Here is a 27,822-nt window from a genome sequence, read left to right as displayed (position 1 = left end):
AACAGGAGCAGTATACAAGGTACATAACTTTTAAATGTGATTTTATGCTATTCTCCGACTCTCAATTCAGGCCGTCGTTCAACCCAAGTCCTTACAAATTTTTTCAAACATTAGAAATTCTCTCTATTCGATACGAGATCCACATTAAAAATCGGTCTCGTTATAACATTCAAACCATTTAGCATTTCCTCTCTGGCATCCGTCATTATCTCGCAATGCCACAGAATGTGCTCGGCTGACTGATCGTTATCCCCACACGCGCAGTTTGAATGAGGGGACAGGGCGAGGCTGTAAAGTCTCCCCCTGAATTCACCGTGTCTGGACAGGAGTTGGGTGATGTAGTGATCCAGTATTATATGCTCCCCTTCCATTCTGGCTTTAACTGACGGGAAGAAAGAGTAGGTCCATCTTTCCGTGTTCGACATATTCCATCTTATTTGCCATTCACTCAATGTTCTTTCTCGCATCTCTCTTAGAAGTCCTTCGAGAGACACAGCTTCACCAGGAGTGAGTACCACTCCTAGGTGAGTACCACTCCTAGGTGAGTACCACTCCTAGGTGAGTAGCAGGTCTGCCTCTGGTAAGCTTCTTTTTCGTGATCACTTCCCTAATTTCAAGATCGATTGGCAGAATGCCAGCCAATATTGGCAAAGCGTCCGAGGCTACAGTGCGATAGGCTCCTGATAGTGCCAGTAGAGGGATTCGATGGCCCTTTTTAAGTGCGGCGTGGATCAGTACGTTATCCAGGCGGTGCTCCCAAACAGAGGCGGCATATGTTATTTGAGAAACATAAACCCCTCTGTACAGAATGTTGCAAAAAGCTTGTGTAGTGAAGAATAGGACAAGCTGTAGTTGGAAGGATTCTATCCCGCGACTTTCCGTTCAGGAAACGAGCATCATCCCGAGCGCCACCAAGCCAATCAAAGCCAATTAAAAAAAATCAAATAATATTCTGTCGTCAAATTGGCTTTTGTTTGTATGGATGAAAAGGAGTCCGAAAGACTCTAAAATATATGAACCTTGCAAAAATTTTAATACTGTTAAAACACAATTTCTGACTATTTATGTTACGGTCACTTACTTCTGTAACTAAAAAAATATAAAAATTCACAGCGTTTTTATTTCGAAACCTATCATAAGCAGTGGTAGTCAAAAGGTTGCTAAGTGAAGGGTTGTCAAATTTGTAGTGGGATTTATATATAATATATTGATAAAGTCTTCCGAGAAAAAATACAAGCCAAAAATCAGAAAGCTGCCAGTTTTGGTCGTTGTCTTTTTTTCTAGAAAGATATTTTCAATTTATTTATGCTTTTAAACCTTTTCTCGTAAACATTACTTTATCATTAAAAATGAGAATACATATTTATTAGTTCCATAGTGGCAGTTTTTTGCAAGCGTTAATAATTTTGAATAATATATTTATTTTTTAAATAATAAGATTTTACTCACAAAATGGAGAAATCAGACCCAAGTAAATGTAATATTTGGATGTATTTAATTTTATTATATTCATTCAAACTTGAGATGAAAGTTAGTACCTACCTACCTTGGACAGTTTTACCAACGCGCCAAAAATCTAACCATCATGCCAAAAGCAAAAAAACTACCGAATAGACGGTAACAGTGTTGTCAACTCAGCTCTTGTAGAACTAGATTTAGCTCAAATTGAGTCCTACAGCTTCAAAATAGTGATGGCTTCTTAGCTCGTTTTTCAGTTAATCTAGCTCTTTTTTATTCACAAAAGTGAACAACGAAAAACGACAATTTAAGAGTTATTTCTTTCGGAATCGGTTATTTTTGTACCGAAATATTTTTCAGAAAAATGCCTGCAAAGCGTGCCCCCCCCCATGATGGTAAATTTTTGGGCTATACAAGGTTGTTGCTATTTTTTAGCTCCTTATCAAGTGACGTCTAGCTTATTTTTAAAATCGAGTTGGCAACACTGAATTTGACGTTTGAAAACGTAGCTTCACGTATCTTTGTCGGCGTTCTCAAAAAATGTCAACAATAAGCCCTTTAAAGCTCCCGGTGAAGCGTAAAGCTTCAGTTTCCGAACCAGAAGATGTTTCTGAAGCCAAACGGAAACAAGAAGAAAATGGTACACCGCCAAGTAAAGAGTTTTTCTTACGCTTTTATGAAACGTTTGACTTCCACCGTTCACCATTGATTCTAACCTATATTTTTGTTTTGCAGCTACTGCCAAAATCCAGAGGCTCTGTCCATATTTAGATACAATTAACAGACAGTATTTGGATTTCGACTTTGAAAAACTGTGCTCTGTTTCTCTAACAAGAATTAACGTCTACGCTTGTTTGGTTTGCGGAAAATACTTTCAGGTTAGAAATATTAAGAAAATCGATTTCTGTGGTTATTTTATCCCTAGTGCAACTGTCGATTACTGTGGAACATTCCTTACTATGCGAACCTGCATACTTACCAAATTTCCGTACTCCACTTTAAATGACTCCCAAATTATTGAAAAAACAATTCGTTTCGACATTAATCGCTACAAGATACAAATTATTTGCGCCAGGGAGATCGAAAAAAAAATGCACAAAATAGGTTATTAGGTTCTTAGTATGGATTATTTGAATAACGGGAATTTTACTGTACGGGTAAATATAATACAGGCGTGATAGTTGAGAAAATCACCAAAATTGTAATCTTTTAAAATAAAAAATGTAGACTGCAGTGACTTGCCTCATGCAATACACATAAATTATTTATAAATGGTAATTATTTCCCTAACCGCCTCGCTTATAAGCAAGAGTTATGGAAATTGCACTTTTTTTCAACAATTACTACAAGAAACAACTATTGGGTTTGGGGTCAATCCGCACCAAATCATCCAGAAAATATTGGATTTGTCACCCACCATCTCAGATTTTGATGAAACTTTAAATTTTTAATCCTTCCATATAGATAAGAAAATATACCAAATTTTACCTTCCTACCTCAACTCGTTTTTTTTTTATGGGCAGTTGAAGTTTGGGCAAAATAAGCGTTTTTACATATTCCGAGCACTCCGGAAGAGCTTGTACCTGCAATGAAAAAAAATTGTATCTTTGTCATTTATAGTGCAAATGCAATGAAAATTTTCAATATTATCAAGAAAACTATGCTGATTGCAGAAAAAAATAAATAAACCCTTTACATTTATCTACTTGACTTTAAAAAATTACCAAAAGTAATTTTTTAAGTAATTTTTGGGACGGAAAAGGTACTTTACAAAAAAGCAATATCTCGGGAAGGTACAGTGTTAATGAAGTAATTTTTTTTTTTATTCATATCTACAAATAGCATAGAATCACATACAAAAATAAAATTCATGGCATTTTAAGTTTTAATGTAATGTCATTATTTAAATCTGTAAATTCCACTCGAATTTGCAGAGGCAGTGCTTCCTTTGCTGAAAAATAGACAATATTATGAAAAATATTTTGTCATTGTGTATTAAATACATAATAAAATATTGAAAAATGTCAAATACATTGAATTTGACCGCGGCACACCTGTGTCCGGCTCACGGCACACCAGTGTGCCACGGCACACCGGTTGCGGAGCACTGCTTTACAACATGCTGGTAAGCTTGCAATGTAAGCTTAAGGCACCAACAAAATAATGTACCTTGTTCCTTACCCTGAATGCATACACCATAGCAATATTTTATAACAAGATCAACTTTTTAACTCTTTTCAATACAAAGTTAACTCTTTAAAAAACAAATACAATAAAAATAAAACAGGCAATGTAGGATTAGGTTAAATGAAAGTACATTACAATAATATTGTTTACAAATAAATGTTCAAGTTCATTTTTTACTTTTATTCTTGATCTGACCCATAAGATGGTTGAACTTTTGATCAGCATGATGAACGTCTTTTTCAAGAAAGTAGTAAGCTCTTCCTGAACCTTTTGTTGTGGGAGGGTCAACGATATTAAAAATATTTTGTAGTGGAACAAAACAAATATCTTCTTTTTGATGTGGCCAGTAAAAAGATGGAGCTGGGCCAAAAGGATGCATAAACTTGATTGATACATCACACTCGTCTTCATCTTTGGAAACCACAAGTCCAAAAAACCAATGGTTGTCATATACGCAAGCTACATAAGAGTTTGTACAAATTTGTACCATACTTAGTTGCTCAGAGCGATTTCGTTCCCCACTGAAGTTAAAAATCAAAGCATAATCTGAATCTGAACTTATCCTTTTTGTGCCAACTTCATTTTCAGACAGAGGAACAAAGCAGTGGAAACCTCGAGTGCCTGGTATTGTTTTAGCTTGTGAAAAACGCTGCTGTAATTGTTGCCTGCAAGTGAATAAGCTTTCTTTTCTCAGCAAGTAAAAATATATATTTTCTACTCTCGACTGACAAAACTTAAAAGTTTTGTCTACAGTTGTGATAGTGTTGCCAGGGCCAAGTTGCAAACTTTCTCTAGTTAGAAGACGTTTTACTGTTCCACCTATTCCATCACAGGGAGATTTCCCATGACTCGTAGCAAAAAACGACCAACATGCTTTCAAGTTGAAGTCTTTTTGATGGTGACACAGATTTAAAAAGTTTTTGCAGTTTTTATATTGCGCTGCGCAACCATCAGTAAAATAATGAACACTTTGAATTTGGGGAAATTTTTGATTTAAAAATTGAGCAACAATTTTTTGAGTTTCGTAAACGAAACTTACATCATGTTCCAAGTCATCTGAATATAGTCCATTCATTCAACCTATATTACTAGCTATATACCTAAAATATAACTTGCCCAATTACAAACTAAAAATAGATATAAAAAAAATCACAAAAAGTTTGAAAAAAGTTTAAAATGGATTTTATTTATTTTTGTATCTAGATTTAAAAAAACCTAGAACAATTCTGTATGATAAAGATTTCTTATTTTAAAAACGTTTCTACACTGTGAAGCACACAAAATACCAGGAGTTTTATTTTTTTAGGTTGTACTATGTTTATTGTAGATAAGAATAAAAAAAAATTACAAAAAGTTTGAAAAAAGTTTAAAATGGATTTTATTTATTGAAGCAAGTAAAATGCCATGAATTTTATTTTTGTATGTGATTCTATGCTATTTGTAGATATGAATAAAAAAAAAAATTACTTCATTAACACTGTACCTTCCCGAGATATTGCTTTTTTGTAAAGTACCTTTTCCGTCCCATAAATTACTTAAAAAATTACTTTTGGTAATTTTTTATAGTCAAGTAGATAAATGTAAAGGGTTTATTTATTTTTTTCTGCAATCAGCATAGTTTTCTTGATAATATTGAAAATTTTCATTGCATTTGCACTATAAATGACAAAGATACAATTTTTTTTCATTGAAGGTACAAGCTCTTCCGGAGTGCTCGGAATATGTAAAAACGCTTATTTTGCCCAAACTTCAACGGCCCATAAAAAAAAAACGAGTTGAGGTAGGAAGGTAAAATTTGGTATATTTTCTTATCTATATGGAAGGATTAAAAATTTAAAGTTTCATCAAAATCTGAGATGGTGGGTGACATGGCCTGGATGATTTGGTGCGGATTGACCCTTTGGTTAATTAAGTAATTAATTTATATTTAGATTGAAACAAAATCTTCGCAAGTGTCGCTACACACAAAAGAGTCAAAAATGGCGACAAAGGGATTGTTTTATAAGGTGAATTTTGAATAAAAATGCAATTATAATGCATATTTTTCCTTCTATCCCAACATAATAGTTGTTTCTTGTAGTCATTAAGATGAAAAAAGTGTAATTTCCATAATTTGTACCTATGAAAAGTGCGCCGGTTAGGAGAATATTTACCAGAACACTAAAATAGGTTGTTAGGCTAGTTTTTTTTTCATTTTTAAAAATTAAATACAAACTAAGAACCCACAAATACAGTAAAATTGCTCTATTACTCTGAGACAACGACCGATGAAAAGAAGTTTCCTTTTTTTCTAATGTGTAAAATTTTTGAAGTTACCTCACTCTATGTTCTTAAATTAGTTCCAAATAGTGTCACCAGGTGCGCTTTCTCATGTCTAGAAATCAGTAGGATCAGAAAGCAATCATTCCTATCTCTAACTCAAACCACCTGAATGTGATTTTCTAAATGTTATTTCATATTTCAGGGACGCGGTACAAATACACATGCTTACACCCATTCAGTGTCTGAAAGTCATCACGTATTTCTCAATCTGCACACTCTAAAGTTTTACTGTTTGCCTGATAATTACGAAGTCATTGGTGAGTCACTTTTTGCCTTTTTGTAAATGTATATTTTTTATATTAACTTCACACGCCGTCCCGAGGAAAATCATTTTCCTTAAGACCTATTTCTTAAGATTTATTTCACGATGATATTTGATCTTGAACAGACCTAGGATGTAGGATGGAGGGAAAACAGAGAACAGCAAATCATTCTGCATCTGATCAGTTGAACACAAGAATATGTAATAACACGAATGATGAGAATGTTTTTTTCTGTGCACAAGGGTGCCATAAATGGTAAGCAGTTGGAAGGGATCAATTACGCTAGTTCTTACGAGCATCTTCCGCTGAAATACTGGCAGAACAAGGACAGGATTCCTACTTGATGTCTGTGCTGCGAAGTCTATTGTACAATTATTAATTATTATAAATTTTGTTTAATTTTCACTTAACAATAGTCAGAGTGTAACAAAACATTATTTGGTAATATGTGAGCCTCATCGAGTGCTTACCAACTTAATAATTTTATTATTTCATTACAGATTCCTCTTTAGATGACATCAAGTATGTACTGAATCCAACATTCACTCCGTCCCAGTCGGACGCCATGGACGCCGATACCAAGATGTCTCGGGCCATTGACGGCACCATGTATATGCCGGGCATTATGGGACTCAATAACATCAAGGCCAACGATTACTGCAATGTTATACTTCAGGTAGATATTACACTTTACCCTATACAGTAGAACCCCGTTAATTCGAACCCCGATAATTCGAAAAAACGCGTAATTCGAAATTTTCGCCAAAAAAATTTCCACAGAAAAATTTTTTCATACAAATTTTTTTTTAGTTCGAAATTCGTTAATTCGTAATTCGAAATTTATTTTTGTCCGCGCACGAAAATTTGTTCATGTACATAATTCGAAAAAATTTGATTTTTGCGAAAATAAATCATAATATTTTGTAAATCTGAATCTAAAAGTCAGCCGTGGCGGTAAAACGCTGAAAAATGTATTTTTACGTGGTTATACATCGTCCTAATTAGTATTATTATTTTGTAAATCTGAATCGATGTACACTAGAATGTCGTACTTTTTCAAATTTATTTTGAATATCCGAGTTTGAAGGGTCGAGAAAATACGTTTTACACGGATATATGTCGTAGTTTTACGAATTTACATCAAATATCTGAATTTAAAGGGTCGGCCGCGAAATTTCGATTTACGCGTAAATGTATCATATATTTACGAATTTATTTCGAATATTTGAATTTAAATGGCCCGCTGCGACGGAAATCGGCCGCGAAATCTCGATTTACGTGTAAATATAACGTATTTTTACGAATTTATTTCGAATATCTGAATTTTAAAGGGCCCGCCGCGACGGAAATCGGACGCGAAATTTCAATTTACGCGGAAATATATCGTATTTTTACTAACTTTACTTCGAATATCCGAGTTAAAAAATACGGCGCGACGGAAATCGGCCGAAATATGGCATATTTTTACGAATTTACTTCAAATATCTGAACTTAAAAGGCTGGCCGCGACGAAAAACTGCCGATAAAATTCGATTTACGCGAAGATATATCTTATTTTTACGAATTTACATCAAATATCTGAATTTAAAGGGTCGGCCGCGACGGAAATCGGCCGCGCATTCTCGATCTGAATTTAAAGAGCCGGCCGCGAATTATCGTTTTACGCGGAAATATATCGTACTTTTAGATATTCGAAATAAAAGGCCGGCCGCGACGTAAAATTAACGCGAAATCTCGATTTGCGCGGAAATATATCGTATTTTTACGAATATCTCAATTTAAAGGGTAGGCCGCGACCGAAATCGGCAGCGAAATCTCGATTTACGCGTAAATATATAGCATTTTTACGAATTTATTGCGAATTTCTGATTTTAAAGGGCCAGCTGCTACGGTAATCGGCCGCTAAAATAAAGAAACAATTGGTATTAATACGAATTTACAACTAAAATACCATCCGGATTTGAAGAGGCGGCCGAGAAAATCGATTTTCGGCGTTTTTTTTTTTTTTTTTTTTTTCATAAAATTTCGTTAATTTAATTAATTGTTAATTCGTTAATTCGAAATTTGATTTTTGATGTCCCGTGGATTTCGAATTAACGAGGTTCTACTGTAGTGAACTTTACGAAACTTCCTCAACTCACAACACTTCAAAATGGTTTATTTTGCACTCTGTCAATCTATTATTGAGTATGGTATCATAGCGTGGGGAGGTGGAACTTCATCTGCACTAGGCCCAATCATAAAAGCACAGAAAACTATTATAAAAATAATTCTTAGGCTTCCTCTAATTACTGACTCGAACTTAATCTTTAATATTATGAATGTGTTTGATGTTCGGCAGACATACGCAAAAACAATACTCGCTCACCTATACATACTACGAAAAAAGATCTAATACTCGCTGTACTCGAAGCAATAACAAAGACTTACTTCAAATTCCTGTAACGCACACTACTTTTGGTCAACGAAACTTTAGATATCTTGCGACAAGACTTTACAACATTCTTCCTGATAAAATAAAAACATGTCATTCACAAAAAAATTTCATAGATAGCGTAAAAATTTGGATCAAAAGTAATTATAGGGCCTTTACCGGTGCACTCATCCGAATTCGCAGCTATTGATGCAACCTAATTATTGTATGTATTTTCATATAATTGTAGGTATATTATTAGGACTATAAACGAACTTGGTAAATGTTGTTTTGATATTGATGCTACCTAACTATTGAGTGTTCGTATTGTTATATAATTGTAGGTACGTTATAGTACTATAAATAAACTTGGTAGATAGCTGCCTCAACACAGGCTAAGCCTAGTGAGGCGGGCTATGATAAACCTCAACACATAACTATATTAACCCCTCCGACTTTTCGCGAACTTGAAGCTAAAATGTCTTTATCGAAATGTCAATTTCACGAAAACGTTGTGTTATTACCGCCTCACAATCAAAGCTCTATAAATGAAACATTACTGAACGGAGCCGAATAGTAAAAACTGTTTTAGAAAGGTTACAAAATAGGCTTTCAAATTGTTGTATCATAAATAAATATTAACATTTGTAAATATTTAAATTTAGAATGGAAACATGAAAAAATTGTAAAAATGACTCACCTGTAATGTTTTATGTAAAAACGATACTAAAATCACGGATAATGTAAAAAAAAAACACTTATTTCATCGTACAAATGTACAATAAACAATTCTGTCACTTCACTTTTTGACCATTTCATACAAAATATATTTTTAAAAAAATAATTAAACTTGCGAGGCGGGTCGGCACGTCAAACGGCTTTCTTGGCGTCGTTTTACGATTTGGCGGGTAAAATTTGCTTCCACTGAGTAGGTCTTTTTACGGGTTTCTATGGATAACTTTGAATAGAGATGTGAAGCTTCATTCAATACGAATATTCTACTTTTTGTTTTAGGGATGTCACTAGAAGAATAACGGAGTTATGACGATTTTTGTGGAAACACACGCGTTGACGTGTAAACACGCTTATTGTACTTGACTGCTATCGTTATTTTATCGTGTATATCTGCTTACGTTGCTGACCGGTTAACATTTCTATTATTTACATTTATTTTACCTACTGTTTATATATTCCTTTCCGTTGATAAAATTATATACTCATCTAATTTATAAACCAATGTACACAAAACAGTCTTTCATGTATTTCTATAGTTATAGTTTGAAAATTTGTCACAATAAAAATATTATATTATCATTAGTGCAGAGGTTCCCAAACTTTTTTGCCCCGTAGATCACTTGCCAAATATTTTTTTCGTAGACCCCTGCCTGGCGAATATTGAATTTTCCTAAACCTATTAACGTCCCAAGTGATAAATCATAAGATTTAATCATAAGATAATTTTTTTCATAAGATTATTCCCTTCCCTTGCTTGCCCAATAACCGGGTGGCAGTATAGTTCCCCTGTCTTTATGTTTTGCAGTCAGGGGTACCCTTTTGAGGTATTACACCACATGAAAATGAAGCAGGATAAGCAACGGTAATTTATTTTTGTAGCTAGAACTGCCCCTTAAGTTCTTTGTTAGTGCTTATGCCAATCAGTTCTTCTTGTCATATGATATTTGATTCTTCAACGTTTCATTTCCATAGTCAAAATGTTCTCAAACTAAGTTTTGAAGTACATTTAAATGTTGAACGTAGACCAAAACGTCATTACACTGAACGTTTATCAAAAACAAGTTGGGGAACTAGGAAAATTTGCGGGTCCAATGTGCAATGTTTTGCTTCAATATATCAATTCTTACAAGAAAAGGAACGTAGACTCTATTTATATTCCTCAATAAACAATTTTACGAAATATAAAATTACAAATATTCGTATGTACCCCCATTTGAATCTCATGGACCTTCAAATTTTTTTCTTGCTAACATGGACCCCCAGCAAGCCGATATCGACCCCTGGGGGTCCATATAGACCGCTTTGGGAACCTTTGCTCTAGTGTGTCAAGTGATCCATCATGGATTTCTGCACTTTTACTTATATTTATTGTGAAGAACACTTATTTAGCTGGAAAATATAATAAAAGTCAAGAATATTTTCGTTTGTCTCCATTACGTTATATTTTTTTATAATATTGGAGAGATTTTTTTCTCTCTGAATATAAGAGGCTCTATCCTGGAGAAAATACATAGGTTAGATATATATATACAATTTGTCTAGTACGATGGTACAATAGTTTTGCGAATAACAAGTACGATTACAATTACGAAAATAGTGTCGGTCGTCTTATGGCGGGCGATTGGCATTTTATCCCTGATACACTGTGGAGTACTGGTTTCCAGGCTATGATTGTCTCTCTCTTCAAGTTATCACATAGACATGAACCCATACATTAGGTCCTCGGCTCATACATCCAAATTCATTGCGCTCACAGTTTTTGGTTCGTCCAGACGATTCCTTTTACTTATGCATAAATCCACCCTTCCATATTAACCTCTTGAAAACCGTTTGTGCACCAGTGAGAATAATTTTTTCCCGCCTACAAACCGTTCATGCGCTGCTGGCAATGGAATTTCGCCCTAGCTGGAATTTTTTGATATGCGATTTAAACCTGTATGCAATGAAAAAGTGCATAATTTTTTTTAACAGAATCGCTTACACTTAACCTTTTCTATGCGTCATTAATTTGTATCACTTCGTTCACACGCGGGGCTATTTATCATCAATCTAATTTATGACTTTAAACAATAATCACGCATGGATTTTAAAATTTGTTTTAAAAAATACGTCGCTTATGTCTTGAATTATCTTTTCAAGTATAAATAAACAATCCGAACATCAATGAGACTTGATAAAAATTCGAAGTATATAATATTCGTAATCTGATACGGTATACCCGGGCGGCCATGTTTATATTTCAAAGATAACGATACACATGCTTATAAACATACCGGAGTAGAGCTCTTCAACTGTGGTGCGATGTAAGTGGTTGATTTATGGGTGCGATGTCGCGTTTGACTGGATACATGAAATATTGACACACTTAAAAAGGTTCATATAATAAAAAATAACTACACTTAAATTTACAAAAATAATGAAATAATTTTTCTGTTATTATGTCACCGTAAATATGTATCACTTAATATATTTTTTTATCGTGATAAATTTTGAAACAGTTCTCAACGCATAACGGCACATTGCACTCTAAGCACATAAATTTAGTAAGTTTTCTGACTTTGGGCTTCAGTGTTGAAGTGGCACAGACACGACACCTTCGACGAGGGTTTGTGTTTTTTGCTGAAGGGGGAACTTTAATGGGCATGTGTTTGGAAACAATTTTCGATGATAAACGCATCGGGTAATCTCTTGATGTTGTGGGACGTAAAATACTCGGCAAAGTTTTGTGATATTTCTCTAGTAATTGCTCAATCACAGCCATTTGGAAATCAGCCAAACTGACTTTTTTTGATGTTACAGTTTGGTATATTATGTGAGCATTTAATAAATACAAATCAATTATATGAAATGCAACTTTCCTGTACCATTTGAGTGACTTCCTCATACAACTTAAGTTGCTTAGCATCATATCAGCTTTGTCTACTAGACCCATGTTCTTGTTATAGTCTAGAACACATTGTGGTTTTAAAATGGGCTCTCCTGTCGATCTATTTATTTTTCCCGATGGTCCAACAGAACCATCATGAAGAGTGGTCAGCATGTGGATTTCACGCCTATCGTGCCATTTCAAAGCTAACAACGGTGATTGGTGCTTTGATTGGATTTCCCCTTTCTTCAATTTAACAAAAGGTGCCATGCCTTTCCTGTTTTTCCGAACAGTGCCACAAGCATTAGTTTTTTTTTCGTGTAAATATTTAAATAAATTTGGACTAGTGTACCAGTTGTCGCACCACAAATTATGACCCTTTCCGAAATAATCTGACAAAAGGGTGGTTACAACGCCTCCCGAAATACCAATACCTTGAGTATCATTTTTTTCTGTATCAGAACCAACATAAATTATAAAATCGAGAATGAAACCCGTCATGACGTCACACATCACAAACATTTTTATTCCAAATCGGTGACGTTTAGATGGAATGTATTGCTTGAATAATAGACGGCCTTTGAAAACGATGATGCTTTCGTCAATACATAGATTTTCATGGGGCATCATAGTTGATTTAAAAATATTTCGTGTGTGGTCAACAAGAACACGTATTTTATGCAGTCTATCAGTAGGCGTTTGAATATTACTATCACTAAAGTGGAGCATCTGTAATATTATCTGATAACGGTCTCTGGGCATTGTCTTTCCAAATATTGGTGAAAAGATTATGGGGTTCGTACTCCAATGTTCCTCGATAGCTAAGTGTTTGTTCCTAGTCATGGCAAATGTTAACGCAATAAAAACGTACATTTCTGAGACTGTTGTATCAACCCATTTTGTAACTCTCGATTTTGCTGTAAAATCCATCGTCCTAACTTTATATTGATAAAATTGATTTGTTTCATCAACAATTTTTGTCATAATTTCTGTATTCAAAAAATGTTCAAAAAACATAAGTTCGGGCGTGTCTTCAGTTAACCTGGTATCTGGATTGATACCTGATGCGAAATCGTCGAATTCATAAATAATGGGTACGAAAGGGCCGGCAGTCCACAGATTTTCAACCACTTCTTCTCCTTCTTCAATGTTCATTTCGGGTTCAGAATCATGGCTTTCATGTATTTCAGCATCTTCGCAATTATTATCGACGTCACTGTCACTAATTTCAAAATCTGAATCTATTTCTAAAGTAGCACCAAATATTTCTTCGTCATTAAGACCACGACCCGACATTTTGTATTTTGGCAATAAAAATACTTTCAAAAATTGATAAAACGTCAAACTTGTACAACTTTACACTTGATTTTTCACAAAAAAAAAGTTTTAACCACGTATCTTTATTTGAAAATAATCTAACACTGACGAAATTTTATATTTCTTCAATAGTTTGAATGAATTTATGTAACTGAACTTATTTTAAAATATGATAAATCAGATGAATGTACACTGTAATTAAAAAAGTTCATATCCACGAAAAAGCAAACAATAATTCGATAAAACAATGTAATCTACACGGCGAGCGTCTCTGTTTGAGAATCTTATAAAATGCGCCTGCGCAATAACGTGTGTAAAGACGCGGGAAGAATTCAAACTGATTCATTTTTCGCTCCGAGTTGGAAGATCCCTTCAAATCTTTGTATCGATGATTAGGATACGTATTATGGATAAATATCGTAAGATGTCAGTAGTGTAAAGATGTGAGATTTTTTAAGAGTATAAGTTTTACCGTGCTCAAGCATGTTTCATACCCATAACGCCGAAGAAACTTTGCGTCGCACAGATGTGCCACCCGCGTACAGGGCATGTACAGTGCGTCGCAGGCGTGCGTCTCCCGCAGAGAAAAGGTTAAAACACTTCAGAGTTAATTTTTGATTCCATTATTGATTTCCCTCAAAAAGGGTCTGGTGTTCCTTAGGATACTGCCCGAGATGGTGTCCTAAATGAATCCCATACTTGAATTATGAATTCAGCGACCATGGGACTTTCTGTTCTAAGAAATAGTTAATGCAAAACATACTTGGTAAACCATGCTAGCGTGCTAAACTTAGGAATTAGTTAGATGCCCGAGTGGCGCAGTGACTATGAGATTTGTTATCACCAAATTTGTACGGAATCGTTTTTGCATGAATCAATAGATTTTTTTTCTACGATTATCGTGTTTTAAGTTGTTATTCAAATTCGTTAATTACTAAAGATGTTATTTTTTTATATAAAACAAAAACAAAAAACTTGTTGCGTACATGTACGATTGTTCGTGTCGCTAATACAGTGTTGAGTGAATTACTCTGTGGCTAGTTTGGCTACACTGCGAAAACGACCTGTTATCAAAATAGATTGTCGTTTCATTGTTTTCAGTGTCTTTCGCATGTGCGTCCCCTGCGCGATTACTTCCTGCGCGAGGACAACTACGCGGCGGTGAGCCGGCCCCCGGGGGATTCGCAGTTCCTACTGGTGCAGCGCTTCGGGGAGCTGATCCGCAAACTGTGGAACCCGCGGGCCTTCAAGGCGCACGTCTCCCCCCATGAGATGCTGCAGGCTGTCGTGCTCTGGTCACGTAAAAAGTTCCAGTTCATCAAGCAAGGTAATATATATACATATCCTCCATAGCGAACTAACCTTGTTTTTATAATTAATTAATTGTTATATTAAGGTGAAGCGCGCGGGATATTATTGCTAATATACTATCTCTCTCTCTCCCCATATGTCACTGTCCCAGTCACACTACACTGAGGTGACGAGATGCGCAGAACGCTTTATAAGTGTTATTTCAAAGTGTATTGATATTGTGTAAATTATACATATACTGTGACTATTGTACTATATGTGATCTGTGCAACCTGAACAATAACTTTTGTTTTAAGCCACCAAAAGTCTTATAAAGGTTATTTGATCGTATGTAGGAAATTGGTAGCAAGAGGGAAATAGAGTCTTATCTTGAAGTTTCACCTCATGTTAAATCCACAGCTGCTTCTGGCACTTCAATCACTCGTTGAAATTGTCTTTTCACCTCACACAATAAACTTGAATCAGCTTAATAATTATCGATCCATGACAATTGATAAAGAATTCATGACACGAGATTTTATTAACGATAATACGGGTGATCCATTTTTGGTAATAATAATTCGATATAATTTGATATAATTGCAATATAACCATAATGACGAAGTCTTCGTTCTTTTTTCTTGATGTCAGTATGCTCTACAAGGGATAGGAGTGAAAGAGATGTCAATTTTGAGTAAGGAACATATAGGAAGCATAAATCCTTTAAACCATTTTAACATTAAACATATTATATTGATAAAAAGATTGCCGGTAAAGCTCCCTTAAGCTCTCACCATTATGTCCGTTGTGACATCTCTGAGGGGATCAATAGACTAAATCCGATTCAATCGCCTTTACAATTCACTAAGAAAGACTGGGGAAATTTACAATTCTGTTAATGCCTGTAAAGAGTTCAACAGAGGTCAACGTCATCAGCTGCAACAGTGGTGGCAACGATTTCATGCCACAAAAGGCTTGCTTTATAATTCAACGGTATTCGTATGTCAAAATTAGTAGTCCTATGCGTGACTCTAGCCCCAACCTTTGTACGCCAACGTGATGGGTTATCTTACTACATACTAGGTTACTATACTGCCGTCTAGCTTGCTAGAGCTAACAATTTTCCCAGTCATCTGGGTTAATTATTATTTGTGAGTTTTGGACATTTCCATTTATCCACTGTCGCATGTGTTTCTATTCACTATGTTCTGTCATTTTTTTTGTTTGCATAAGCTTACAAAATGGAGTCTAAAACAACAAAATTGAAATTTTACGAAAGATCGATAGCGATGTTTTTATGAAATACATGGTTTAATTTTGAACAATAATCTACATTTTGCTTTCACTAATTGTACACTTGCCCGGTTTTTAGGGTGGGGGATTAGTGGGAAGGTACTGTATAAAATATCAGTTCTTGTAATTCAGTCAGTAAATACACTCTGCGTTAATCGAAATGCTTACATTTTTTCATATCCTGGAAACACTAACACGGTAGACAGTCCGCTGCTGACGTCAGCATAATATTACATTCTGTAATACTCCCATTAACCTTTCCCTTACTGTGCTAAAAAAATCCACGCTTCGCGGTGCTGTGTAGTCAATACACATCTCAAAATAAGCGATTTAATATCGGAAAATATGAATATTCATAGCTAATCGCTTATGTTTATTATATATTATCCACATCTAACGACGGTCCGCTACCGAATGGCTGGCGCATAAATAAACCACTCGGCTGGCGGCTGGCACACACACAGCTATGCGGTCGTAGGTATCGATGGTCTAAATCAAAATACAACTGCGGACGTGTGGATTTCTCATGTTCTCGCATAGCGAACTAAAGGGGGACATCAATAGCGTGTCATGTCCTCGCACACTCTTCGCGTAGCATTGTCACACGGTTGATTGTATTGGTGTATTTGTTCCCGTTTTTTTAACAAAAATCTCTGATTTTTAATTGAATTTGAAAACTATGTAAAACATTATTTGTTAATTCAGTGCATAAATGTATGACAGAGGAATACCTTAAATCTGAACCCAGAATTTATTATATTTATTAAAGTTAATAGAAGCAATGTGTCGTAAATACACACCACAGATAAGGATAGGTTAAATATTTAAATAAATGCACTTTTATAACATTACCTCTTGAGTCAATACTTTCTCCACTCTGCCTTTTCACCAATTTGGGTCGCTTGGGATGGAAAAAGGAAATGAATTCAAATGTGAAATATGTGTCAACAGGTTCACTGCCAGTCTTGGCTCAGAAAACTTCTACATGTAGACTTGAAAGTGGACTTGGAATGCTCTGTCAGCCATATTCAACACGCTACGAGTTTAAAACTAGAATAGATAGTTAAAAACTGCAATTGTATTTTTTTTTATTCTTTCTAGCACTCGGCCAGCATAAAATGCCGGATTTACACTGAGCATAGAAAGTTGTATTGACTCACACGCCAATTATTGGGTGCGAAGTTTCTCGAGATATCCGAATTCCGTCAAATGGCGGAGTTGGCAGTGAACCTGTCAAGTGAATTTTAATGAGGTTTAGCCAAGTTTTAATACTAAATCTTAATTATACTTAGATTTAATTATATGTCTAAAGCTTAACTAGTTGTCATAAGGTTTGGGGTTGCTTCTTTATTGTTCATATTTTCACGCACAATATTGTTCACTGACCTTGTTGTCACTGCATGTCAACAGTTCTCTGCGTGGACCTTAGTATGGCCGAAGTCCTCGATGGCAGCTTCCGCAGTTCAGTAAGTCAGGCCCTCTTAGCCGAGTCTCAGGCCACGTCTCCTGCCAGCATCCTTGTCTTTGGACTTTGGCCACTGGCCTCATCACTATGCTGGCGGGGAACTATGCTTGGTGTTCCACCACCACTCCCGTCTTGATCTCCACTCTCCTGTCCTTCTTCTATGTATTGTCTGTCAATGCTTTCTTTGTCTTTGGACACACAATGCTAGATATGCTCATTTTCTGACTTCTTATTAATTCAAATTTACTTGTGACGAAGTTTGATTCGTCACAGTTCCTCAATGGAACTTCTACATATTGATAAGGAGACTGTCTACATAAGCGTGGTAAGCACTCACCATAGGTTCTGTGTGCTTTCTCCCATGTTTACCTTTAAATAATCTGTAAGCGTGTATTTAATTCCAGGTGACCCGATTGACTTTCTCTCCTGGTTCCTGAATTCCTTGCACATGGCCCTGAATGGTACAAAGAAGGTCAACAGTTCCATCATCTACCAGTCTTTCTTGGGCCAGATGAGGATCTATACCAGGTACTATTAACACCTCTAGAGACTTTACATATTTCACTTCCTGATAGAGGGACTTTTGGAACTCATCTGACCCAGTTGTTGTGGTTCGTGATTTTCAGTGAGCTAGAGTGGTAAGCTTGAAAAATACAATATTATTGATGTCATTGTAGCTGAATATAAACTCAACACAGTTCATATTGTAAAGCACAAAAATATGTACATATAACCAGTGGCGGCCGGTGGTCAAAATATGTGGCGGTTCACCGGATTACAACATTAAGTCAGAAAATAAATTAAATAAAGGTACATACCTATTTATAAAGAAGTTCTATTCTCCACTCCTTTTGTTTAGCGAAGACCTCTATGACTCTCGTGTTGAAATCAGGCATAGATTGAATAAACCTTTTTTCAATGCTTAACACTGATAGAGCGTTCAGTCTGTCCTGGCTAAACGTGTTTCTTAAAAAGGATTTTATTCTTTTTAACGTTGAGAAACATCTTTCGCTTTCAACTGAAGTCATTGGAATAGTGCACACAAGTTTTAGTAATTTCACAGTCTCGGAAAAGTCTTCTAATAAACAAGTACTATAAAAAAGTTGTAAAATTGATAAAGTTCCGTCAGCTTTTGAAAAATCGTCGCGGGCGTAAATTGCACATAGTTCACCTTTTAGCTGAACTTTATTTAGGAAGTCATATGTTTTAAGCGTCACATTGAAATCATGTTCTGGGAAATTTGACCTGTACACGGTGAATTTTTCGCAATCGAGTAATGTTGCTGCAGAAAGATGTTTACTGAATTCAAAGCGTTGTTTCATTTCGGACAGAATTGTATCGCAGACCTCTTTACAAATAATTGATTTGGTGGTTTTTAGTCGTTTAGTAGGTGGCTCAGAAAAATTGTCTGTAAAATTGCGTACATTTTGAACAGATTTTTCAAACTCATTGAGGTTATTTCGGATTATAACGGGATCTAAGTTTTTTAACTGCAATTGTCGGAATAAAATATCACAATGCGGCATAATTTTTAGATTAGATTTAGATAGTAAATGACAAGAATTATATTTTTTGATTTTTTCAGAAAGGTGAGTTAAATCAGTAACACCGCTAATTGTCCAAACTGAATCAACATCGTAAATTAAACACGGAAAACAAAATAAACTATTCAATTGATCACATCCACAGAGCCAAGAAGCTTTGTTATACATTGTTTTGTTAAATGATCGAGTAAACTTCTTCGATCCAGATTTGCACTCTTGTTTTATCATCAGTTCAGGTTTAGGTGGACCGGAATTTTTTATTATCACTTTGTTTTCAAAACTCGACCTATTGTTCTTAATATATTCCACATTCAAACTCATTCTTAATTTATACGTTGAACAAACACAAAAGTAATCATTTTTTTTTTTTTTTTTTTTTTATTATTTTAATATAGATCATAGTTACATTAATACATACATTTTTTTGCAAAATATAATATTTAGGTACATAATTGCTCATGTATACCTTATCAGAAAAGAGGAGCTCTTGTGCCTGATAAGGGAGCCACGATTCTTACTTCAGTGATTCAATGTTATGTGTAAAATATAAATATAATATATACATATATTTTTTTAATATAAGTTTTTTTTGAAAAAAAGTTTGATTTTATTGATTTGTTCTTGTTGGTTCGTAATACAGCGCAATTCGGAAGGGAGATTATTGTAGTTTTTTATGGCTTGGTAAATATAATGGTTTTGCATTTGAGTTGTTTTAAAGATTGGCGTAATAAATTGATTTCCATTTCTCATCAGTTTGTAAAATTCTTGATATTCTGTGTTATTTTTTTCTTTACACATTTTTATAATTGAAGTTTGCTTAAATATATCATCAATATTTGGTACTGGAAACATTTTAAAAAGCAATTTTGTTGGGAAAGTAGAGTTTTTTTTAAGTATTACCTTTATAATAATTTTTTGCGAGACTTTTACTGAGTTTAGGTTGTTTTTATAAGATCTTCCCCAACCTATGATTCCGTAAATAAGCAGGGAGTGGACAAAAGCATAATATACATTTTTTAGTATTTTCACATTTAAAATATTTCTTAACCTAACAAATATATATATACATTTCCTTATTCTCTTTACTAACTCCATAAATTGGTATAACCTGCAATTGATATGCCTTATTAATAAAATTGATATACAAGGTCGATATAACCTGGAATTAAACTTCAAAACTTTCGCAGAGTAAGAAAAGTTTTAAATTCAACAGATAATGCCCGGCGACTACTGACTGAACTGATAATAAGTAATCTGACCATCAATTTTATCTTAAATGCTTGTATCGAAGAAGCGAAACATTCGCTGAAAATAGCAGATGGTAAATTGAAACCACGATATCGACAATAACATCAAACATACGTGTTTTAGTTTAACTTTCTACTGAATAAACCGTTCCTTCTGATGTGGTGGTAAAACCCCGAACGCCGTCCATGATATGGTATTATTTGCAAAGAATAGTATGAACTGGTATGTACCCACGCTTTCGACTGTTCCACAGAATATGCGACAGAGCAGTTAAATTTTGGATCGCAATCGAAAACGAACTGCTACGAACATAGGCACAAGTCGGTCTGCAAGTTAAGCGCGCTAAGTAGGTACCTTTTGAATGAGATATTATAACCGAACCGAGTTTCGTATTGTGATTAGCCATGTCGGAAATATTGTTGGTTGTTCGGCGCTCGGGAGCACATATTAGCTGGCCGCCACTGCATATAACCCTTCTTTTTAGGTCACATAAGATTTAGAAATGATTTATTAATTAGATTATTATTATTTGTTGGTGCATTATAGAAAGCTGCCTCCCACTGACATCGAGGAGGCGGGCAAGACTGACCTCAACAGCGAGGAGTACAAGGAGGTCATTACAGAGTCCCCCTTCCTTTATCTCACCTGTGACCTCCCCCCCACCCCACTCTTCATCGATGAGTTCCGTGAGAACATCATACCACAGGTAATTGAGTTCATTTCATGCTCCTAATAGTCTTTAGTCATGTGGACTAAAAATATCTTTCACTTTCACAAAAAAATTACAAAAGCACTTAGTTTCTTCTTAATTACTACAAGAAACAACTATTTATGTCGGGGGATGGTAAAAGATGCATTGAAGTTCCATTTTTTTCTCAGTTCAAAATTTAACATGTTTCGACAGACCGACGGTCGATGTTTGAATGTTAGGAAAAACGAATAAATTATTAAAATAAACCAAACTAACTACCTTAAAACCCATTTTGTGCATGTTTACGTTTACATCTCCCCAGACTTAAATAGTTGAAATTATTCAAGGCGAAGCTTAATGCTAAATCACTATTTTGATTAATCTTTATAATGAATTGGTGTACATTATGAATACCAAAAAATATTCATTTCCCGAGGGTTGGTAATTCTCGAAGTTGGTTGGAGAAGCTTGTTCCCTGTCAATATAATCTCACAGGAAATTGTTACACTCTAGCGACATCTGTTGGACTCTGGAGTAAGCTTTATGACTAACGCCATCTATCGCTTAAATACTCAACTTTATTACCATACATCACACAAATAAAATAAATTACTCAATAAAAAATATAAATGTAAACTACTAAAAAAAATATTTTTTCAATAGAAATGTATGAACGCGTAAAGGAAACAACAAAAAAAAAATACTGTGACAGTTTCACTTGATTAACTTTTTTGCTTTCTTTTTCAATTATTTACAAAATAAATAAAAACCATTTTTGTGCTTGAAATCGAACGTTTCTAGACTCTGTTTGTCAAGCGATTTTAATACCTTTTATCTACAATATAAGGTATATGTACCAAGAATATACACATTTTTCTCATGTAGCTTTCTCAAGTTGAAATCAAGTGTTGTTTTTATTTTTTTTAAATGCGTGCGTGATCCGGAATTCCACAACTTTACCCAATGTCACTACCATTTCGTTTATAAATATACTACACATGCACAGCTTAGGTAACCAATATGCAGAATTAGCAGATATTTTTAATAGGACCGAAAGAACTCTTTCACATATAATAAAGTATTTCACATATTTTAAAAAAGGTTATTAGTTTACATTTTTTCTGTAGCCTTTTTGTAAATTTTAGTTAATTTGAATCATATTAGTATGTGTATGCTGAATAATTGAACCCTTATGCGAAAAAAGTGAGTTCTGAGATATTGGCAGTTAAACATTTCATTTGACTGTAGTGACATATTTAAATACATACAATAAATACATACACATTGAAAGTCTAATAAATTTATACATACTAAGATATTTTAAGTAAAAGGTAACAAGTTTTAAGTACAAAAAACGTAAAAGAACAAAAAAAATAACGCCATTTTTCCAGAATACAATATTTTTTTATTCTATAATATTCCGTAAAATTTAAAAATCCAAAATTTTATAACATATTAACAAATAACACAATGCAGATATAAAACTTTATCACCATAATAATGACAAATATGCCAAACGCTGATCGCACTTGAACTTCTTTTCTTGAATTTACCGTTGTACTGAAGAAGATCGTGCTCCGGCTGTCATTATAGACATCTGCGGTTGAGATTTTAAAACGATATTTGCTGTAAATGTAGATGGATGTATCTCAATTTCCACATAAGGGCTCAATTGTTATGTACATAATATGTTTTTATAAAAATTATTTATTTTGTGTATTTAACTGCATTTGTACCGTAAATAAATTTTACATTATCCAATGGTTTATTCCACCCATAGATAATAGAAGTATGGGAGGTGGACCATGTTAGGACGGGTTGTTTCGGAGAATTTGAACAATTGTTCAAATTTCAAAGTTAATCTGTGAAAGATTTTTTCATGTTCTGTTATTATTTCAGTTCTGTCAAAAACTAGCCTATAATGATATAATAACAGAACTTGAAAAGGACTTTCACAGTCCCCGTAAATGAACGTTGAAATTCGTCTTTAGTGTCCACTCATTCACAACATCGTTCACCTATTCAACTGCAAATTGAATAGGTGAACGACACAGCGACGCTCCACCCTTTTTTCAACCTACACACCAAATGCATAATTTTCACTGCTTTGATAGTATTTGTAGTTTGGTAGTAGCTCGGCGAGAGATGGCACGATTCTATGCGTATCTCCCTTTGTTTCTATTATCTATGGTAATACCCCAAGAATGACTACATACATTTTTAGCTCCTTCGAACCCTGAAGAATAATATATCATCTTTATCTCCATAGTTTTTATTATCGACCAAATTTTTAATATTTATTAACCTTTTAATTCCAGGTCAATTTGTACCAGCTCCTGACAAAGTTCAATGGCCAGAACTCAAAAGAGTACAAAACCTACAAAGACAATTTCCTAAAGAGATTTGAAATTACAAAACTACCGCCCTATTTAATTTTGTACATAAAAAGGTTCACAAAAAACACATTCTTTGTTGAGAAGAACCCGACTGTCATCAATTTTCCCGTCAAGTAAGTATCTTACATGTACCATAGATAATGGAAACAATAAGAGATATGGCATGGAAGCGTGCTGACATTTTTACCCCCAATTAGTCCAATTTGACCTCCAACTTGTATTTGTCTCAATACAAGTATGTAGCTATCCTGGGTAAACTACATAGGATAGGTATGTATAGTTTTTATAAATATATACATATACAGGGTTTTCCAATAAGAGGTGTTATTTTGATATTCAATCGTAAAAGATCAATGGTTTCGTTGCTTGTGTGGCACGTAGCGCCGTCTTGTTGAAAGTAAACGTTGTCCAGATCAATAACATCCAATTCCGGCCATAAAAAATCATTAATCATCTCTCGATAGCGCAATCCATTCACCGTAACTGTTGCTCCAGCCTCATTTTAGAAAAAGTAAGGTCCAATGACTCCGCCGGACCATAAACTGCACCAAACAGTCACACGTTAAGGATAGAGAGGCTTTTCAACAATAACTCTTGGGTTTTCCGAGCCCCAGATGCGACAATTTTGCTTGTTGACGAAGCCACCGAGGTGGAAATGGGCCTCATCACTCAAGATTTGCATTTGATTCACTCAAGTGAATTTTAATAATTTCATTTCGTTGTTGAAGCGTGTATCGTTCCATTTTTATTAATGGCGTAGTTTATACTTGTCAAATAACATTTACCAAAATAGCGGGCTATTCAAAATAACACTTCTTATTGGAAAACCCTGTATAAACTTATTATCCGGCGAGACAGGAAAATTTAAAAAACCTTATTTTACAACAAAAAAAACTAGTAAGTTATTACGAAAATATTATCAGCCGACGCACAGCGGGCTGCTCAGCATTTTACCGTAGCAAACTAAGGTAGTAAATAGGTTGTGGTCACTTGGCATTCCAAATCGGCATTTTACGTGAATACCGCACAAGAATGCCAACTGCTCCCAACTATCCAGAGCCGTTGGGACTATGGCATCCTCAATTGGGGTATGTTGTGTGGTTATGGACTGGGGAATGTAAGGAGATGGGCAGTGGAAGGTTTGGAAGTACACTAAACACGGCTAAAGCCATTTCAAGCAACTTTTAGATTCCGAATGGTGGTCTATCACTGACCGTAATATGTACATTTGTAATAATGAATTTAATCTATTCCAGAAATGTTGATTTTGGGGACATCCTGACCCCTGAGGTGAAAGCGCAGCACAAGGGCAAGACGGTGTATGACCTGGTGGGAAACATAGTCCACGATGGAGTCCCTGACAAGGGCACCTACAGGGCCCATGTGCTGCATCACCCCACTCAACAATGGTACTATCTTTACACACAATTACATATAATACAATTCATTCATCCCACCCCGTATATTGCTGGCCCAGTCTGTCCTCACAACCTTTGGACTTTCATTCATGGCGGCAACTGGATGCAGAATAACTTGGGAGGCAGGTGCTACTCATTGGATAAACAACACCTCTGCCATAGATCACCCCAAGTGGTTCGGAATGTTTGATTACTTAGCAGGGTTGCCCTGGTTCATGGGGTGAGGTTTGTCCAAGTCGGCAGATGGTGGATGCCCACCAGCTGCGTTGCAGACCAGAGAGGGGCAGGTTGAGAGAGACCCCTTAGCCCTTCCTGCCGAATTCTCTCGACCCATCGCCTTGCACTGCAGTGGGAGAGATGGATTTGTATGTTTGTCACTCCTGGACATATTGACTCCCATATTCCTACCCCTCACACCCTTTTTCTTCTCAGAACTTCCTCTGCTTCCTATCCTTAACCTTTTGAATGCGTTAATTTGCTCCGTTTTATCTAATACCTATGCACGCAATTAAATGTCAAATTATAGCATTCTGGCATGATTTATTGGACTATATAGACAGAACAGATTATTCTCCACAATTAGAAAACAAATCCTCGCGTGTCAACACTCTTAGGCTGGCCGCATACATACGTTTTCCGTATTCGATTTCCGAATTCGTTTTCCGTATTCGGAATTCCGTGAGACTAGCGCAAACGTTCGTTTTTCTTCATTCGGAATGTATAAACGTCAGAACCAGTGTTGCCAACAAGGGCGATATATCACCATTTAGGCTACTCATAGCGAGAATCGGCGAAAAAATCTAAAAGGCGACTGGTCGCCAATTAAGCTACTTCAAAAACATCAATTTTAAACATGTCCCGAAATTCTCTAGCCACCCCCCCCCCCCATGAAATTTATTTTTCTGGGGACAAATTTTATATTTTCTTGAAATTCTCTAGCCACCCACCATGATTTTTTTTTATTTTCTGGGGACAAATTTTATTTTTTTGTTTTTTTTGAAATTCTCTAGCCACCCCCCCACGAAATTTTTATTTTCACGTAAAAAAATCAATTTTAAACATGTCCCACCTAACAGCAAATTCGGCTACTTTACGCTACCTTATGTATGAGAAACGGCGATATTAGGTCAAGACCCGTTGGCAACACTGAATTACTGACAGGAAATTTCCGAACGTTTGCGTCGACACAAACAAAATGTATTCAAGAGCTGCGTTCCAGATGACGTCATTAGGTTTTTTCCATTCGGTTTCTCCGAACGCGCCGGCTTGCTTTCGGAACGTGCGTAAGGAATTTGTTCCGTTCGGAACTAAAACGAACGTGTGCGGCAGTTAATGTATTTTCTACTTATTCCGTGCATTCGGATGTCCGAATACGGAAAACGAATTCGGAAATCGAATACGGAAAACGTATCTATGCGGCCAGCCTTAAATGTTTATAAAAACAAAAACATAAAATTTCATACAAAGACGTACCGTATCTTTTGAATGTGGTCCCGCCATTCACTCGGCGTGTGTGTACTTAGGTGATAGACACAAGTGGGAAACCATGATCACTTATCATTTTTAGTTATGAAAAGTTGTGAATGACATACTAGTACTAACGCCATCCGTTGACAAAAATGTAAACTAAAGGACTAAAAGGCGCGAAGAGGCGCACTTGATTATCGATCTTTTTTTAAGAAATACAATTTTATTTTTGAGAAATCCTTGTAGATGTCAGCATCGTGATAGTTCTACGAATGTCCAAGTGAGCAAGAAATACATTTATGACGAAAGAGCGCTGGAATATCGGCCGTCAAAGTTTCCGTATCAACTGTTGATACAGCCGCAAGTGAGTATAGACTTTTTGCCGTAACAACAGTTGATACGGCCGCGTGCAAAGAGTTAAAGACTCTCCGCACAACAACCCCAATGATGACACAGGCCCTAAGGAAAATTATTTTGCTCAGGGCCTCCTGTGTGGAGTTAATGTAAAAAAAGAACTTAACAGATTCAGCCCAGTAATATTCAATTCTCACATATATTCTATCCAAGTCGAGAGTCACGAATGCCATTGTTTTTGATAGACACATCCAGGGTGCCATTCTGTTAGGTTTGCTGGTGTATTATGCATTATTATATATTTTTTTAATATAAACACACAGAAGGCTCGGAGCAAAACATTTTCACCCAAGGCCTAAGTCATCTTTGGGAATGCTGCATTGCAAAGTGATGGGTCGAGAAGTCCGGTTGGAGTGGTTGAAGTGGCTCAACTGGCCTCTCCCAATCCTGGACGGACCTGACCCCATGAATTCAGACACCCCTGCAGTCACCAAGTATAGTGAACCACTTGATGACCTATGGCAGAGATGCACACATACACCCGCCTACCAATTGAGGTTGTTCATATCTGTGACTAACAGAGGCTACAATAGTTTAATGTTTTTCGTTTTCCAGGTGTGAAATGCAAGACCTCCACGTGACCAGCATCCTCCCACAGATGATCACCTTGACGGAAGCCTACATCCAAATCTATGAACTAAAGAAAGATTAATGATTTTTATTTCTATTATTAAATATTTTCCACTGAAATTTTGTGTTATTTTAGACAATTCACTGAAATCATAAAATAAAAAAGAAAAAAGTGCCTTCCATACAAATTTGAATGGAAACTCATGTTCAGCCCAGTGCTCCGTTTCACTTACACTTGCCTGACGTTGTAGATCTCCATCCCATTCGAATTTCGTAAATACAGTTTTGTATTGGCAATTTAAGCCTCGATTTGGCAAATATTTGGATCACGAAATACGCCCATAAGGTGTTTCTTGTGTTATTCTTTATTCTATGACTGAAATGAACAAATAATCAACTACGCTGCTAAATGTTAAGATTCATCTCCTTTCAGACAAGAACACTAATTTCTGAATCTGTCACGAC

General features: G+C 35.5%; 1 protein-coding gene across 2 annotated transcripts; it reads left to right on the top strand.

Moving 5' to 3' along the window:
- Positions 1–1,935: 1,935 nt before the first annotated feature.
- On the top strand, positions 1,936–27,472 carry Usp39 (ubiquitin specific protease 39). Of its 2 annotated transcripts, none has more exons than XM_089643095.1 (10): positions 1,936–2,110; positions 2,194–2,336; positions 6,110–6,224; positions 6,731–6,906; positions 14,663–14,888; positions 18,014–18,137; positions 20,948–21,107; positions 23,411–23,601; positions 24,745–24,897; positions 27,343–27,472. In XM_089643095.1, the coding sequence occupies exons 1-10, from the start codon at positions 1,999–2,001 to the stop codon at positions 27,437–27,439; spliced, it is 1,497 nt and encodes a 498-aa protein (XP_089499221.1). In that variant the 5' UTR covers positions 1,936–1,998; the 3' UTR covers positions 27,440–27,472. The 2 variants fall into 2 exon arrangements, with proteins under 2 accessions (XP_089499221.1, XP_089499222.1); XM_089643096.1 differs by having other exon boundaries at positions 1,937–2,098.
- Positions 27,473–27,822: the final 350 nt, after the last annotated feature.

The sequence above is a fragment of the Hesperophylax consimilis genome, chromosome 19 (assembly GCF_061612785.1).
Source record: "Hesperophylax consimilis isolate HC1 chromosome 19, BYU_Hcon_1.0, whole genome shotgun sequence".
NCBI classification, from domain to species: Eukaryota; Metazoa; Arthropoda; class Insecta; order Trichoptera; family Limnephilidae; genus Hesperophylax; species Hesperophylax consimilis.
The sequence above is the reverse complement of the archived record's forward strand: the minus strand, read 5'-3'. Positions and strand labels throughout refer to the sequence as shown.